This window comes from Bolinopsis microptera, chromosome 3 (assembly GCF_026151205.1).
Source record: "Bolinopsis microptera isolate Bmic1 chromosome 3, MBARI_Bmic_1.0, whole genome shotgun sequence".
Taxonomy (NCBI): domain Eukaryota; kingdom Metazoa; phylum Ctenophora; class Tentaculata; order Lobata; family Bolinopsidae; genus Bolinopsis; species Bolinopsis microptera.
In genome coordinates, this window is record NC_087074.1 from 19,978,722 (window position 1) to 19,996,462 (window position 17,741).

A 17,741-nucleotide genomic window follows, 5' to 3' on the forward strand; every position below is an offset into this window, starting at 1 on the left:
TTTCAAACTAACCATTGATATTCTCAGATTATGTGACTGATTAAATGCTGAAGATAAAAGAAATATATTCATTTTGCTAAGATTATGTTTGCGTTTCATTGCTCAACAGCTGTTCGAAGGATCAAATATAAGAAAAGCAATACATAGGTATCTATAATTCTATAAAATCATAATCTTGTTGATAAAAAGTGGTTGATACAAATTTGTTAAACTTTATTGTGCTGAGATTTTGATTTAATTTTGAGATGGAAATACGCAGATTTGAAATGTTTAAATTTCTTGATAGTATAGTCCTAGTTAAATTAATCGAGGTCAATAAATACGACACATCATAACATTACTGTCAACCATAGCCATCTTCAATGTTTAAATATAACCATCGTCTGAATGCATTTTGAGAAGTCCAAGATCAATCGATTAACCAAAATATAATATCTTTCGATATATGGTCGGTTTTAAAATATACACGAGGCGTTCTTAAGAACAGACATTTGTAAACAGAAGGCTATGGTTGACTACACAAATAGGTAACATTTTTGAGCGTGAGGTTTCCTTCAAGATAATTACATAACAAGTTTCCCAGTGACAAAAAGACTTAAATAACATGCTTTTTTACTATTCGAATAGCGATCAATTTATCAGAGTAACCTCGCGCTCAAATTTCATGCTAGTGAAATGTTACCATGTAAAATGTAATAAATAGTTATTACGACTGGTGGGTATATTAATTCAAATTGGGATAGTTCGTCGAAATAATTACAACAATTGTTTTCAAGGTCCTGTCCAGCCTACAAAATGTTCAAGAACGTTTTTCTTCAGAGCGGACATTTTGCAAAAACTTTAATCAAATGTGGAGAATTTAAGAAATGGAGAGAACATGATGAGAGTGCTGGACCGGACCGAAACCTTGGCGGATCCTCAATATCATTAGGCTTGGCACGGACAAACACACGAATGGATAACGCAAGGATGGCAAGGGCAAATAATGGATGGTTTTCTGTGGTCGTGCAATCTTGATACAGTGTTAGGAAATGCTGAAAATTTCTGCAGAGTTAAGACACAGTTAATAAACTGCGGAGTGACTAAAATGCTACAATGACGGAAGATCTTTTAACTCATTGTTAACGAACACAGTTGTGGTGGGGGCCGGGATTACTACGAAATGAACGGAGCGTGCCTTGGATATTGCAATTCGTTACAAGTATTTACACGGTACTGTAAAACATCAATACGGGATCCATCTAGAATGTGAATCATTAATCAGCTTTGTTGGCGAGATTGAAAATCAAAATTTTTAATAATGCAAAAATTGCATTTTAATAATGAGTTTTTTCCCTGCGAAATTAAATCCCTGCGAAATTAAATCCCTGTTTCTAGTTTTATTTTGATTTGAGCGTGGAGCTTGAAGCAGGTCAATCTTCAAATTTCTTGCGGCATATATTAATTGTTGAGTGTTAATATCTATATTATAATTTTAGCATTTATCTATATAATTTTAAGATGGTTCCCGTACAAGATGTTTCACAGCATCTGAAAACTTAGCAATAGAAAACAGAAGTAAGAATCAAAATTAAAATCTGTGTTAAAAATAGGCTCATGATTGTAGTTTTATTATTAAGGCTGGCCAAAAGATACTTCTGTTCGCTTACCAACCGTTTAATTCATTCTCCTGAGTCACAGGCTAATTATTCGGGTTAAAACGGTCCAAAATTTGCATTATGTAGCTCCATTTAATCCGTCGTGTTTTCACATTCGTTACCAAAACGTGAAATTTTGTTGTCATTTCAGCAACTGCCTGATATTGAGGACCAGCACCAGGTCCCATATAGGTGGTACAAACCTTGAAGTTTGAAGCCCTGTGGTAGTGTAGTCTCCTCGATCACACCCCCATCCTCCAGCTCACTTATTTTCAACTTTTCAAAGTTTTTGTGGGGAATGAACGTCACTCCCTTTTCAATGTTCCAGTGTTCTTTGAACTCCTTGCAACCCTTACCAGGTGCCCACGCTACCTAAATAATGGGATTTATGATTCTGAAGAATTGGGATAATGTTTAGCGATGAATTTAATAAAATTCCAGGACTATAAAACTAATACCAGATCATTTGATATTATTAGCCTGAAAATGCATCTTATGTTCCGTACTTTACAAAGTGCTCCGTGCAATTTCAGGTTTTCCTTCAAAAGCTCCTTCAGGACATTTTCTGCGACATCTCTATCATTAACATTTATGTAGGAGCATCCTCGTGGCGGCACCATCTGACGGACCACAAGTTAGGATTTGCAAGGTAAAATTTCAATATAATCATCGAAAGTTTAAAATGTTAAAGTCATTAAAAAAAATAATAATATTAGATAGAAACATATTACTTGAGTGAGGCTGAAGAAAAATTGAATCGTTCAAAAAATAAACAAACTTACATCAATACTGCAGGACTCAGTGTATTTCTTCATTAATGACGAAATATCTGATTTTGTGACCGTTTTTCTCAGGTTTCCAATCCAAATGGTCGTACTCAGCACCGATACGCAGTCGGGCTTCGAGTTTCTGTCCCTTTTCCGGGAGTAGTGGCCCGGACTGGTTGATCTGGATCTCTTACCGGATCTGCCCCCGGATTTGCTACTTCTCCGAGCCTCTGGAGAGCTTCTCCTTCGAGATGATTTGTCTCGAGATCGTTCCCGTGATCTTTCTCGAGACTTATCGCGCGATTTGTCTTGCGACCTGCGGGTATGTTCGGATAATTAGAAAATCAACAGCGAGTACAACTGATTTGAAAATTGCCCAATTAAATCTAATTTGTATGTATGTACTATGTATAATTTGTATGTATGTATAATGTTCAATAATAACCTGTCTCGGGGCCGTTCTGAGTGTGAATCTCGCTTCTCTGATTTGTGGGACTTCTTGTTTCTTTCCGGTGACTTGTGTTTCGACCTACAAGTAGATAAGAGATTTAAAGAGACATTAAAGATTATTTATAGCGTTTCCAGTGGGTTCAGTATCTAGAGAAGATCAATAAAAAAGTCGGCATTTTAATTGCGAACATGGGATCGAATAAATAGGATTTTAATGAGAGCTGGTAAAACACCAAAAGTTACGCACCTTTTTCCAGGTTTATCGATGGGGGAGGGTGTGTAGAGTTTCTCTAAATTTCTGGTGTCATATTTGTCGACTGGTTTAGAAGCTGAAAGCTCCTTGGGAGGAGGATCAGGTTGGTATAAACTGGTATCGTGAGTTGTGGTCACTGGAGAGGGGGTCGAGAGGTTCTCTGTCTTCTGGAGATTAGTAGAGTTAAAAGGGTTGCAGATCTGATCTGTGTCATGATTGTGGAATCAATGGAATGTGAAGTATTGAACTTGTGTGTAGGTATGTACAGAGTGAAATGTGAAGTATTGAACTTGTGTGTAGGTATGTACAGAGTGAATATGTGAAGTATTGAACTTAATATGTGTGTAGTTACAGAGTGTGGACGTAGTTTGGGTGAGGATGAGGCCGGTGTCCAGGTTGCTACGAGATTGTGAGAACTTTCTTTGTGGCGTGACCTTTTCCTCTTGTCAGGATTTGAGCTTTTTGAGCGGTTCGATCCATTTGAGCGCGATCGGTAGAATTCATCAGGTTCCTAAAGCAATATTGCTACACTTCTGCGATCTCAATTCAACGGTATTGTAACTCATTGCACAGTAATTGTGAGCAATTGTATTGTTTAATGAATGAGTGATATATCCTCTGTTTGTTCACTTGGATTCAACAATTATTTGACTGCCACAATAATTATTTATCCATCATCAAGCCATTTATCATCTAACGATGTATTCATCAGACATTTTAAATACAATATACATTTATATATAAAGTATCATAAATATTCAAAAATTAATAGTAACCTTAGGTGTAGGGATAGAAGGAGGAGGAGTAGATTTGCTTTTAGGCGTTCCCTTCTTTCCTGGTTGTTTTATATCGTCCTCATCACTATAATCGAAATCGTCTAACAACGACTGAAGATACAGCTATCAAAGATTAGGTTTTTAAAACTGAGAAAATACGGAGTTCATCGAGTTTAAGAAAGCTGCAACATCACCTAAAAGAGAAAACTAAAAAACAGATAGTAGTGACTAAAAATCAAATTGAGCAGTTAATGACATACCTTCACTTTGTTAGCTGTCTCACTAGCGCGGACGTTGTCATCTGGGACGGCGTTTTCTTTGGGTTGCTGTAAGCAAATTGGTGAATTAACTGGTTAGTTGACCAACTCATATTACATTTTCACTTTCAGGACCCAGATTTAATTCTTCGGAAATTCAATTTTCAGTTGATCGGTAAATTATCATAAAACATGCTTGTAAATGGAGTATTGGTTACAAAACTTACTCCAAAATGAAGTAGTTTCCCTAAAATCGGCGGTATTGACGACGAATTCTGTTTTAACAAAGCCTCTTGCTTCCGCTTCAACTGCGAACGAGATATATCAGTATTGAAATATCAGTATTGAAATATCAGTATTGAAATATATCAGTATAGAGACAATATAGGAAATCTAATTTACAATCCAAAGTCCATATTAAAATATTCCCTTTAATTCCTAAGAACCAAAGTTTACCCATCAGAACAGACTAAAAACACAGAAGTTTAAAAAAAGAAAAAAAGAAATCTTACCTCCTCTTGCTGCTCCTTTATTTTGCGTCTCTGTTCTTCAAGTTCTTTTTGTTGTTTAACTATGTCTGGTGTAGCTACAGGCTTTATAGCCATCTTCGCTATTGATTTCTCTGCTAAACCTACTCCTTCTGTAAATTAATTTGTTAAAAAGATTAGAAAAAAAGGTTAACTTGTTTAAGGCTTTCATTTTGAAAATGTTCGGAGGTGATTTTAATTACAATAATCGAACTCAGCTAATAAGGAGTAATAGTTTTGAATGGTAATAGCATCACACACTATAGTCAAATATTGACCTATGAAAAATGCGACCCAAAAAAGTTTCAGGTGTACTTGCCTTTCCTAGCTTCAGGATTTGCGTTATTTAAACATTTCTGGATGGAATGATACGAAAAGACTTTGTTAAGCTCCCACAGTTTAAATGTTCTGCAGATCTTGACCTGAAGATTTTATCAGTATCAATTTCGATATACGTTTAATGAGAGCATATATATCGTCAAAAACTGTTCAATGAAAGACTTTAAAAGACGATCAAATATTAACTCATAGGGACATTCATGTATTAGGGAGGGATTAGGGAGCCAATTTGTAAACCGCTCACCTGGTCGGTGCGGGAGCATTTGAAGAGATGTGTGGCGGTGATGTGAAGGTTAGACTCAAACCGGCCCGCGTACACGTCCTTCTCCTTGTTCTGGTGGCGGGACTGCCGGACTATCGCATCTATCACGTAAATCCCGGACAACTTGTACTCCGGCTTACACTGAGAGTGGGGACAGGAGATTTAATTTGGGGATACTGAAATCGTCACAAATATTGTAGAATTTGTTGGATTTTCTTGTTTTTCAATGGTATGGTAAATGGTAAAAATAATTTTGGGTATTGTTTAGTTTTGTCACAAGAGGTGCTCCCCCGGCCCCCCAGTATAGAGGTGCCCCCGGCCCCGGCCCAGTATAGAGGTGCTCCCCCGGGCCCAGTATAGAGGTAACTCCTCCCGGCCCCCAGTATAGAGGTAACTCCCCCGGCCCCCCAGTATAGAGGTAACTCCCCCCGGCCCCTCAGTATAGAGGTGCTCCCCCGGGCCCCGGCCCAGTATAGAGGTAACTCCCCCCAGGCCCAGTATAGAGGTAACTCCTCCCGGCCCCCAGTATAGAGGTAACTCCTCCCCCGGCCCCCCAGTATAGAGGTAACTCCCCCCGGCCCCCCAGTATAGAGGTAACTCCCCCCGGCCCCCAGTATAGAGGTAACTCCTCCCCCGGCCCCCCAGTATAGAGGTAACTCCCCCCGGCCCCCCAGTATAGAGGTAACTCCCCCCCGGCCCCCCAGTATAGAGGTAACTCCCCCCCGGCCCCCCAGTATAGAGGTAATTCCCCCCGGCCCCCAGTATAGAGGTAACTCCTCCCCCGGCCCCCCCAGTATAGAGGTAACTCCCCCCGGCCCCCCAGTATAGAGGTAACTCCCCCCGGCCCCCCAGTATAGAGGTAACTCCAGCTCCCCCCCCCCGCCCCCCCCCCCCCAGTATAGAGGTAACTTACCTTCTGAACAAGTTTTTCTACTGACATCACTATGTGCTTGTAGTACTGAAATTGTGGGTTAATTGTGAAACCGGGAATGCTGCATAATTCTTATCAACATTCACAAACTGCGATAGAAAGAATAACGTTAATGTAATGCAATTGAGCGTACAATATTGATTGAGCGATATCAATGCATGAATATCTAACCTTTTGAGCTTTCATAGCATTCCGAGTGATGTCTTTCATCTTGCTGCTCGAGACTGGCGGCTTCTGAGTGAGCATCTCCGCAAGCTGAAAAATATGAGCCCTCAAATACTGATTAAAATACATCCTATACTACGTAAATGTAAGTGGAAATATCAAGATAGGATTTAATATAACATTTGATATAACATTTGAAGCGTTATTTTTTAGTATGACTCCTATTTCAGACGAACCACCGTCAATCTCATAAGAAATTTTGTTGGAGGAAGACTAAAAGGACTTATCATCGTAAATATCACAGAAATTCCCGTTTCACAAAGGTGATTTAGTAAACATTTTGCATAAGAAACAGAATAGGAAATATATAATGTTATATAACTGTTAAATTTTAGATTGGCAAATTACCCGCCAGGAGATACATTGGCACTGGGTGTAAGAACTTCCCCTGAAGTTAGACTTTCGGTTTACACCCCATCCTAATTAAAATCTCTCAATCAATACTCAATATCTAACGGATAAATCCTTCTTGGTGATTGAAATAAGTTACCAATTATTTTTCTTTTTGTGAAATATTATTTTACTGTTTAATTGTTTAATGTAATTTTCTACTTTGTTATTTTGGAACTAAATAAGTTCTAAATAAGTTTCTAAATGAACCCAAGACAAAGAACTGTCGACCATTGGGAGGTGGTACAAATCCCGGTATTTTGAGCACAAGCAGAGAATCGGCGGAACGCTCCCAGGTCCTTGGCTACAAGACGAAGAGAAGGGAGTCGCTCTGTAAGCGAGGAGAGGATTTTGATGCCATCGTAAAAGCAAGGCATCAAATTGGGAGCAGCTCGGCCAGTGAGGATTCCACTGACATAACCAAAGTAGTAGACATAGCTGTAGAAACGGTAGGCCCTGCAACTGTGGGAGACGTTTACGCACCACTCTTATACCGGAACCACCCAGTGAACTGTGACGATATCTTAACGACGGACCAATGATGAAGTGAATATAGTCATATTCGCAGGAGGAAGCAGCAAGATCCCCCTACTACAAACAATCGTGAAAGGAGAGATACCCCACACGACCTATCTCGAAACAATTGACGCCCCACTTTTGTACCGAAACCAGCCCCTCCCAGTGAACTGTGACGATATCTACACGACGGCCGCTGACTTTCAGGAGAAAGTCAGAATAGCTATACATGCTGGAGACAACCCCTGGGCATCCCAAAATGAGCCCCTGGGAGTATTCACCTTGGACGTCACCCCAAGGCATAATGGGGAGGTAATCATCATTGTCAACTTCAGGATGGCCCGAGACGGCATACGTACTTACAGTCGTCTTGAAGAAGACTGGCCGTAATATCGGCGAATTGGAAATGGCAATTGCTAAGGCCATCCTCCAACAAGACCAGGAACAAGTGATAAGCCAGCTTATAGTTTAGCAGCTGTTGTAGTATTATATTACATTGATTATTTATATGTACTAACCTATTGATTGTTCTATAATCTATAGGTCCCTTTACCTCAGAATACAACAAGAAACGACATATGAGAGTGGTACACAAATCACTGATCGAGCAGCTGCTCCTTGATATAGCATAGTATAGGATAGAAGAAATGTTATCGGTTATGCCACACGGCACACCTTCATATTAACTTATTGACTAAATTTATGATTTGATCTAGTTCTCAAGAAACGTCTACGTGTTTTATTACCTACACAAGCAATCATTACAGCAGCTTACCTTATAGACTCACATAACCTTTCTAATAGATCTTATTTTGATGGGAATTTCCACGCTTGTGAAAACGGAGGGAAGACGGGAATGGAACGGCAGAGAATGATGACGTAGGGTCTGGAGATAAGGTAAGAAGCAGCGGGACGATATCAAGAGGATTTAAACAGGATGGAAATTAAGAGATAGTTTTGTGGTTTTACCAATATCTGTAATTTATTAATTTTACCAATTAATCATTATCAAGAGGAGAGAGGCCCTAATGCAATGGCAATAGACTCGGGACTAGATATATGTAGAATTGTTTGTTACTTTTATTATTCGCATTACGGTACGATTACTATCGGAATATTGTGGATTTTTATAGTAGTATCGTATTTTTACCATTGCATTTCGTAAACCTATTTAAACGAGTTATAAGTCTTCTAAACCACTAAGTCTCAGTATCACCTACTGAGGGAAATACAGACAGATTGGTTGGACTTATTAAAGAAATGGTCATTCGCTACTCAGGCTAAAAATCTCAGGATCAATGAGTTTGTGAACATGATCCACTTGATGAGGCAGGCGTTGGACCGGATGAGAATAGCAGAACTTGATGAACCAACACTCACAGAGCGCTACAACTTCAAGCGGTTCTTGAAGTTATATGATGCGCTGGAAGTTAAATACCACATATTGTGGATTTTTATAGTACCGTAGTATCGTATTTTTACCATTGCATTTCGTAAACCTATTTAAACGAGTTATAAGCCTTCTAAACCTTGGCTAAAAGACGAAGAGAAGGGAGTCGCTCTGTAAGCGAGGAGAGGATTTTGATGCCATCGTAAAAGCACTGCGATGGCATTAAGACATGTCCTGATATCATATCTGCATAATATTAATAGTGATATTATATGTTTCTACAGGTCCAGAAAATAAAAGCGATCCCGGCCGCTGAGAATGTAATGATAAGTGTCGGCTGAAAGAATTTAAATTCAGTCGTGACAACCTAATTAACAAGCTACTTCATAATATTATAAATCTATATAATCTAACTTAATAATTTTACAAAATATTCACTGCGTACAGATTACCAGTATTTTATTGAAATATCTTTATGGTAAATATCTGCATTGGTTTAGACTTTTTATTTTATAAAATAAAACTATGGTGTGTCAAGGGGGCTGGGGTAACAGTCAAAATGATAAGTGTATCTTTCAATTGTGTTTAAATAGGAGCTCAGATTTCCGTTTCTTTAGTTCTCTGTGGATTCGACCACTTTTGGTCACGTGATAAAATAACGCTGTCTCAATGGCGTACAGGTCACGTGACTAATCGTCACGTGACTGATCGTGACCTACAGAAGGGCAGCTATAAAGGCTGTTAGTGGTCAAGGGGCAAGGGTCAGGAGATCAAATCCAAGCCAAACTCGCTATTATTAGGTGTTGTTGTTTACACGTGAAATTCACGTGATTAGTCATTTGTAAACCACGTGACAAGAGTAGAGGTGCTGCAGAATTTAATTAACATTGAAATTTCTCCGACAGTACCACATGCTCGATGCCTGAGCCATACTCTTACCCCAACCAACGTTCAACACCCATATCTTCTAAATATGGACCTAAATAACTTACCTTATATTTACTTTCAGTTACCATACCTTCCCGTCTAAGAAAGCCTTGGATGTTGCAGAACATCTGTACGCTGCATACAAAGTGATGAGAAACCGTGGCTATAATGAAGTTTTAACCGTGGCTATAATGAAGTTTTATTAATATACTAATATTGTGTTATACTTTGTTCTAGATTACCAGTATTTTATTGAAATATCTTTATGATCTTTATGGTAAATATATACATTGGTTTAGACTCTTTCTTTTATAAAATAAAACTATGCTGTGCCAAGGGGGCGGGGGTAACAATCAATGAATAAAATCATCGACAAAGATAATCGAAAGACAAAAGAAGCGAAGTCTGAAGGGGGAGAGAAACTTGTATATTAGAGTGAGTATAACCGAGGCCGAGGGGTGAATTTTTAAATTTTACCGAGGCCGAGGGGTGCTTTTTTGGCCTCGGTCAAATGGTGAAAAATGGTGAAAAGTTGTGAACATTTTTTATGACCGTGAATTGGCAAAATAAAAGGAAAATTCACCATTTTTCACCATCGCCCCCCCCCCCCCCCCCCCCCCCCGTGAGTATACTGTAAGTAAATTAACATTAACTATTTTAATAGTAATTTTTAACTTTATTCTACATGATAATGAGTACTAATAATTACTAATGTCAATAGTCATCAATACATGTTTATAAAACAAGACAAAGAACTTACATATGAGTTGTAAATCTTAAATTTCCAGATACAAGAGTCGGCGAATGTCGCTTGCAGTCATGTACAAAGAGGAGGAATTCTGTAAGCGGAAGATTTACATCGCAAGCAAGGTTTTAATGGAAAGCAGGAGTCGATGTCCAACCGTTCAGAAATAGTAGATTACTTGGAGGTTGGCCTGAACTAGGGATGGTTTCACACTGTATGACCGAACCCCAGTGAATTTGCGAATCTTAAGGGATATTGTATGAAGTTTAATTGTATATCCCCGAGGAGAGGGGCAGGCGACCCCCACTTTAAGCCGGAAGCATTGTAACCCAAGGACGAACACTCAAACAGATAAAGCCCCACTTGACGAAAGGAGCAGGATACCTGTTAGGTGACAATCTACACGACGGCCTGAGTTTCACAGATTGCACAAGTGAAATAGCTATACCTTTTTAACCATAGGTCATCCAATCGTTCCTGGTCTTACACCTTGGACTCACCCCAACAAAGGGATAATTCCATCTGTTAAAACTTAGGACCCAGACGTTACATAGTACTTACATGTGTTTAAAGAAGAGCCGTAATTTCCGTTTCATTGAATGCATTGCTTGCCTCCTCAACATTACCGGTAAACATGCATCAGCCATTAGCCGTGTTCGCTGTATTTAAATTATATGTTCTTTATAACTAAACATGTTGATCATATCTAGTCACTTTACCTCAATAAACAGGAACGTAATATGCAGAAGGGTCAAATCATGATCACCAGGCTCACCTTGAAACGTAACAAGTTAATCAGGATGAGAAGAAATGTACGGTTACGACACGGACACTTCATATTAATTTTGTTACTAAATTAATAGGATACAGGAAGTTAACCTGTGTTTCTAGTACGAAGCATGTCGGATTTCCTTCTCTTTAATAATAATACCTTTCTATCAATTAAAGGATTTCCAGTTGAAACGGAGGGAAGGGGAATGGAAGGCAAATATGATTTTCAAGAAATGGTTAGAATTTGAGAGTTTACTTGAATGACATTAAACATGGTTTGAAATTAAACAGAAGATTTTGGATTCTAGCATTTTTAACTGTTTCAATCAATTATATTTAAGGGATTTGGCTATTAATCATAGTAACTGGACCCGTTAATGTGAAGAAGTTCACACTGGTGCATAGACCAGCACCGTCGGGAATATGGTGTAACGTCTTAAGAGAGTACGATTGCCAGACCCTTAGAAACCATAAAGTTTTCAATTAGTATCTTCTTTAACCTTATTTTCATATTCACTTCTTTTTATAGTTCAGAATTGTTTTTTTTATTAAAACTTTCTATTCTTCAGGTTAACAAATTTTCTTTTTTTAACTTTGTTAACTTGACTGAGGCAACCAGTTTGGAGACCAGGAGGTCGATTTGGGAACCAACTCTCGTAAGCTAACATTCAAGCCGGTCCTAAGTTCATAAATGTAGCTAAGTTAATCACATATTGGAGGATTATCATAGGTTACGTATATTACCATCTTTCGAACCATTAAAACAGAGGAGCCTTCAAACTGCCTTAACAGAGTGAAGGGCTCTCGCACTGAACGATGCGAATTTTACCATGCTCCTAAAAAACAGGTGCATAAGATGGAGTGTCACAAATTTCCTTTCAAATCTATATATATTTTTCTTACAGTTCTTTTAACATTAAAACGTTCTTTTTTATAATTATAACTTTTCTTGTTCTGTCATAATTATACTTTTTTCTCGTGCACTCTCTCACTACTTCTCTTATTGACTTATCCGTGATCAATCGCCAGCAAATAATGATAATTAATTAAAATCTTTCATATCTATCATTCTGTTTTTTCGACAAATGTTTAGAAATTCTAGCTCCATGGAATTAGACTTTGTATAAGAAGTGAAGGTGTAGCGAGGGGGGTGGTACCAATCAATGAATAAATCATTGAACAGGTAATGGACTAATTACGGCCGCAGCTTTTTAAGACAGAAACTTGCAATTATCTAGAGCTGCATTTTGACTAAATTGTAAACTATTATCGGAATTTTGATTAATTATTTATAGATTCAAAAGTACATACAAAAAGCAAATTAGCAACAACTGAGATATAGTATACGTTGAGTACACAACGTAGTAAAGCAAAATTTACTCAGACATCAGTAGTATTGTAATGTACAATATTAATCAGGTTACTAGCTTGGTTACGTTTATTTTTTGTTTGCCTATAAGATAAAACTGGCCGACCATGGTATTCGGGCTCCATCTGTACGTACCACAAACCTGTAGCCAACAAGTATAGAATACATACATCTGAGTATCCGAGCTCAATTTTGCCTTTAGGTGAGTAGAAATATTCAAAGTAATGATCTGAATAAATTAAAAGATATCCAACCGTGAATCTTGATTTGGTAAACCTGTCCTGATTAAGGGTGATTTACATGGCCGGGTTAGATTTTGCGGAGTTCCACTTGACGAGTAAACCTACTTGACCGCTTAATCCTGAGATTCTAGACTGTTACAGGAACTCTAGGTGGAAGGCTTTTACTATGATGGCTGTAAACATGCATTGTGTATCTATACATCGTGAAGATGGTATATTCATGGTTGGTAGAAAGAGTAACTCTTTTGCGGAACGTGAATGGAGAATGTAAAATTTGCAAAGTGTGGTCGTCAAAAGAGCCCCACCGTACGATCGAACAGATGAGCAGGATAAGCGCATTACGACAAATCGTTTAAGATGTTAAAACTTAAAGACTAGCAATGCAAGTGTACACGTAGTCCTTTCAAATTAGGAGTGTCTTTGATTTCTTTATCAAATCTTGCTTTTTATTAATTAAACTTTTATTTTTTTATAAATGAACCGTTATTTATGTAAAAATGACTGTTTCTTTTGTCGACATTATTGCTAAATTTTAACAAGTACTTTGTTCAATGCCACAAAGTCGGGTCTATTGAGAGAGGATTGATAAGACCTAATTGCTAAATCAATCACTCGAATACTGCCACAGTACAATATTGTAAAGTACTGGTGATTAATGCTTTAATATAAAACTAATTTAAATAATTTCAAAAACTAGCTCTCGATTACCTGACAATGGTAATGAAGGCAGTGTAGTAAACTAATTCAACATCTTGGATTTTCTTAACAATCTGCATGATGAAACAGTTTCCAGATAACTGAAAACGGTATTTAACCCTATAAAAAGAGAAGACTACGTTTGAGAAATCAGCCCTATCAAGATTACCAAATTTTTTCAAAATACTTCTGAAAAAAAATATTCCCATTTACAACTTGCTTTTTTACGATTATAGTAGAAAATTTATAATATTCGAAAATGAGTAACTCGCAGGCAGCTGTAGTTTGGCTCAATGTCCGAAGAAGGGGATAATTAAATCCTGAAGTTTGGGAATATTCTATCGATCTCTAAACCTCTTGATACCTTCCCTTATGCATTTAAGAAATTAGTAACCCTACTTAGGAGATCGCACTAATGGTTTTACAGCATGTACTAATACACGTGAGATGTAATTCATGGGTAAAGATAAGTCTCCCAGTTACTGTACCAAAAGATCCGGTTGGACCGATGCACGTTGAATATTGTGACGTCTAAATGTATACAAGCGAAAGTTGTACTATTTCAGATGACAACAAACATCATAATCACTGCTAGCTAGCAAACACCATACAAAGTAGCGGTAAATTCTTGACTCTGTGTAGACCAATATGTCATTAGTCTTAACTTGCCATACAGTTGAAAAAATTTGTTCAATTTACTATCGGCAAATTTTCCTAATGCCATGATAATACTGAAATGACTTAATCTATAAATTATGGAATCTTTCAAAGTTTAATGGTCTTTTTTCTTTAAATGTTTTTATAGATTGACAAATGAGTTGGAATCATATCGATAATTAATTAGAAATTAAAGCGGAGAATGTGGCCGTATTATATTGAATAATAAACGGTCTCCACCAGAAGTTACAAAAGATATCAACTCTTTAAATCTCATCTAGATAAACGTTATACATTATGGGATTGGACAATTAAAGCTTTCGTTTCTTACAGATAGAAATTTGTTCTAATTTATTGGGGACTCCGTAAATTAAATTTAACACTACGATTATTTATTGTTCACGTAAGAGGTCAATCAGCAGATATAAACAACAAGTCTTATGAGAATTCAGAACCCCCTATAGCCTCACAGGCTGAAACGTCTTATGTACCCTAAATGCGCTGTGAAAACAAATAAGGCCACATTTCGCTTCCAAATACTTGGGCAAATTCCACTGCTTCAGTATCAACAAAACCGATTATCCAACTAAGGAACTAATGGGACAGTCGTAAAATCTCAATATGATGCTTACTGAACAATCGAATAAATGAACAGAACAGAACCAAAATTTAACCTGTCTATTTTAAGAGTCGATCAATGAACAACAGGACATTTGTAGGAGTACAACATCTCACATTGAACATATAAAGGGCAACTGAATTGCTTTTCTTGGAACAGTCAATGAAAGATGGAAAATGAGTTTACTCTAGGCTCAATTAATCCCAATTAAGTATTATCTATCATAACTCAAAAACCATTTTCACATAATGAGGTGTTACTTAAACTTAGGAATTACAGAAAGAACATTTAATTTACATCCTTACGTGTTAAGCACCGTCACTGGTAGATATATAAAACCAAACTGACAAAATTCATTGAAAGTTAAATTTGTAAATGAATATGGCACATGGAAAATTCCATTCACAAACACACAACCCATTACAGAAGGTAACCAGGCAGTTCCGTCAATTTTAATCCGATTTGGATAATGTTACTTTGTTAGCTGCGATTTCGTCTTGTAGCAAAAAATGATTCAAGAAGGCAATAGTCAGAGCGACACAAACTTAACCCGAGCACTATTCGCGCTCTCTTCCCATCTGTTTGAAAAGGCATAATTTTGTCCTGGCAAAGGTTAAATTTACCTTGGAATAAGGCATCTGTTCAACCTTTTGCCGCATGATCCGGACACGGTTGAAGTGGAAGTGCATAATAAAGGATAACTCGGACTCAAGAGTTAATAATTCAAGCTTGATAATGTAATTGATCATGTGTCGTAAGCTTCAAATGTTTAGACCTTATTAAGTTATAAGAAATTATTATTATAATTTAGTATTATTAAAGGCAAATAAGTTAAACATCGTCTATTAAAATTAAATGGTTTTGAAAGGCATTTTTAAAATTTTAGCCATTAGTTGAATGTTTAGTTTATGCAGCTTCAATTAAATATCCCATCAAGCATTTATACAAGTTTTTCATGGTTTAATAGGATCTTAAATAAAATTAATGTCAGACGATCTTCTCGTTCACCTCATTGAGCAACTGGTCATAACCGTTAACAGCGTCCTGGGACTTCCCCAACGAGCTAACGGAGTGGTTGGTAGAACCAATTTTAGCGTGAATTTATGGATAAAGCGCGCTGAGATAAGCAAACTGTTCATTTAATGAAATGAAACTAATTCAGTATAGTTAGATATGTTGATTGGGAAAAATTAAGTTCGTTTTTTTCAAAAAATTGTCTTTTCAACCAGAGACTGATCTCAACCTTATCGAGCGCCAAGCAAAACCCTGCCCGAATAGTTCGGAGTTTTATTGCTGCACATTAGATTCGACGAGCTATTAACGTTTATCAAGTAATTCAAACGGTTAAAAAATTTCAATGTCACTATGGCGTATTTCTTTCATTTAGTATTTTGTAATTAATTCTTTTAGGTTATTATCGTTCTATCAATTTTCATAATGCTTAATTTTTTTTGTAAGACTACTTTTATTTTCAATACAATTTAAACATATAACGTTAAACCAATGGTGTAGCAAAAAGTATTTTTAATGTTATCGTAGAGATCATCACTACGTTAACTTATATTTACGTTTGTTCCATATAGTTGATATAACATGAGTTTCAATTAATTGGTATAAGTTCTATTTAATCGACTGGTATAGATGATCCCTAATATAGTACAAACTAAGATCCACATTACATCTACTGAACACTCAAGTTACGTAACCTGGACACCAACTAAGACGCTAACATTGAACCTAATCTTATGATACATTTAAACCGAAGCGGACAGAGATGTCATCCTAACTAGATGATCGGTTTCAAGGCCGCATACGAGCGCCTAATAAAGCCACTAAATTTAAAAATAATCTCATTAGACGCCTAGGATTTGAGACACAGATTGGACCTTATAATATGAATTCTTATAATGAATATGAATTAACATCTCGTAAATTAAACGTTAAAGACGCAACTAGGACGTCTAACTATGACGAACTAGAGAGAACTTGAGGACACCAACTAGACGTCCCTTCTGAGGAAGTTCACAACCACAGCAAGCAGACATGCTAACTAAAGTCTGAAACTTAAATAGGGACCCTCTGTGAACTAATAGTCACTAAACGTAAATAGACCCACGAATAGAGTAGCCTAACTAGAGTATATCCGAAGAGAGACTATGCCTAATAGAGGGACCAACAGAGGAACCCTTACAATAAAGACCTGCCAAAGTAGCCTAACTAGGCACTAACTAAGGTTCACCTAAAAGATGACACAAACAAGGAAACCTAACTAAGTTACGCAAACAAGGACCCTTCGAGGTACGCCAATAGAGGAATTAACACAATGGCACCTAATATGGAACTAATGAGAAGTTTATAAACTGAACATTTACAAATCTCACTAGGTTCGCCCAGTAAAGGTTAAACATAATTATAATTTAAAATGTTATAGAAAACAGTTAAAGATTAAAAAAGGGAAATGATAATGTTATAATATATTGGCTTCGCTTCATCAATAGCACGGTTCACCAAAAGAGTTAAACAGATATGTTCAATTGTAAAAAGATGATACTATTTAAGTTTAAAATTATAAAGAATGCAAACTGTTCGGAAAAATAATTGTAGTAATTATCAATAGCAGGGGGGGGGGGGGTGGGGGGGGAGGGATTGGGGGGGGATAAGTGCCAGGAGTATACACTTTTCGTATGTCTATTTGGCGTAAAGTTTTGAGCTGACTTCGGTAGAAACATGGAACTTGGTAACGCACTATTCTGAACCCACCCCCTTATTGCAGTAAATAGATCATGTTATGGGTATATTGAAATCATCAAATGGCATACTGGAAGAACGTAAAGGAAAGCGGAAGAATACAGCAAGGGAAGGGAAGAAGCAGAAGAAGTGGGGCAAAAAGAATGAGAAAGTGCATTAAATCACCTTAACCCCCTTTCCTCTATATGATATTATATAAATGGGTACAGATTGTTTAACTGATCCATCAACTATCTCGGTGAGTTAG

The 17,741-nt window shown here is 37.2% G+C and overlaps 2 protein-coding genes across 6 annotated transcripts in view; both read right to left on the reverse strand.

The window, feature by feature from the left end:
- Positions 1-17,741, reverse strand: part of LOC134813307 (eukaryotic peptide chain release factor GTP-binding subunit ERF3A-like) — a 90,534-nt gene that overhangs the window by 27,981 nt on the left and 44,812 nt on the right. The window lies entirely within an intron of this gene.
- LOC134813306 (SR-related and CTD-associated factor 4-like) overlaps positions 1-17,741 on the reverse strand; it is a 118,360-nt gene that overhangs the window by 6,650 nt on the left and 93,969 nt on the right. For 2 of the 4 annotated variants that reach the window (XM_063820996.1, XM_063820994.1), the window contains exons 2-15: positions 6,371-6,454; positions 6,182-6,226; positions 5,251-5,409; positions 4,987-5,089; positions 4,653-4,780; positions 4,368-4,448; positions 4,144-4,209; positions 3,884-3,994; positions 3,460-3,618; positions 3,102-3,274; positions 2,850-2,933; positions 2,420-2,720; positions 2,144-2,257; positions 1,841-2,009 (exon numbers count right to left, since the gene is read on the reverse strand). In XM_063820996.1, the coding sequence (XP_063677066.1) occupies positions 1,841-2,009; positions 2,144-2,257; positions 2,420-2,720; positions 2,850-2,933; positions 3,102-3,274; positions 3,460-3,618; positions 3,884-3,994; positions 4,144-4,209; positions 4,368-4,448; positions 4,653-4,780; positions 4,987-5,089; positions 5,251-5,409; positions 6,182-6,226; positions 6,371-6,454 (1,777 nt within the window). The remainder of the gene's footprint in view (positions 1-1,840; positions 2,010-2,143; positions 2,258-2,419; positions 2,721-2,849; positions 2,934-3,101; positions 3,275-3,459; positions 3,619-3,883; positions 3,995-4,143; positions 4,210-4,367; positions 4,449-4,652; positions 4,781-4,986; positions 5,090-5,250; positions 5,410-6,181; positions 6,227-6,370; positions 6,455-17,741) is intronic. The other 2 variants (XM_063820997.1, XM_063820995.1) reach the window with 1 other exon arrangement.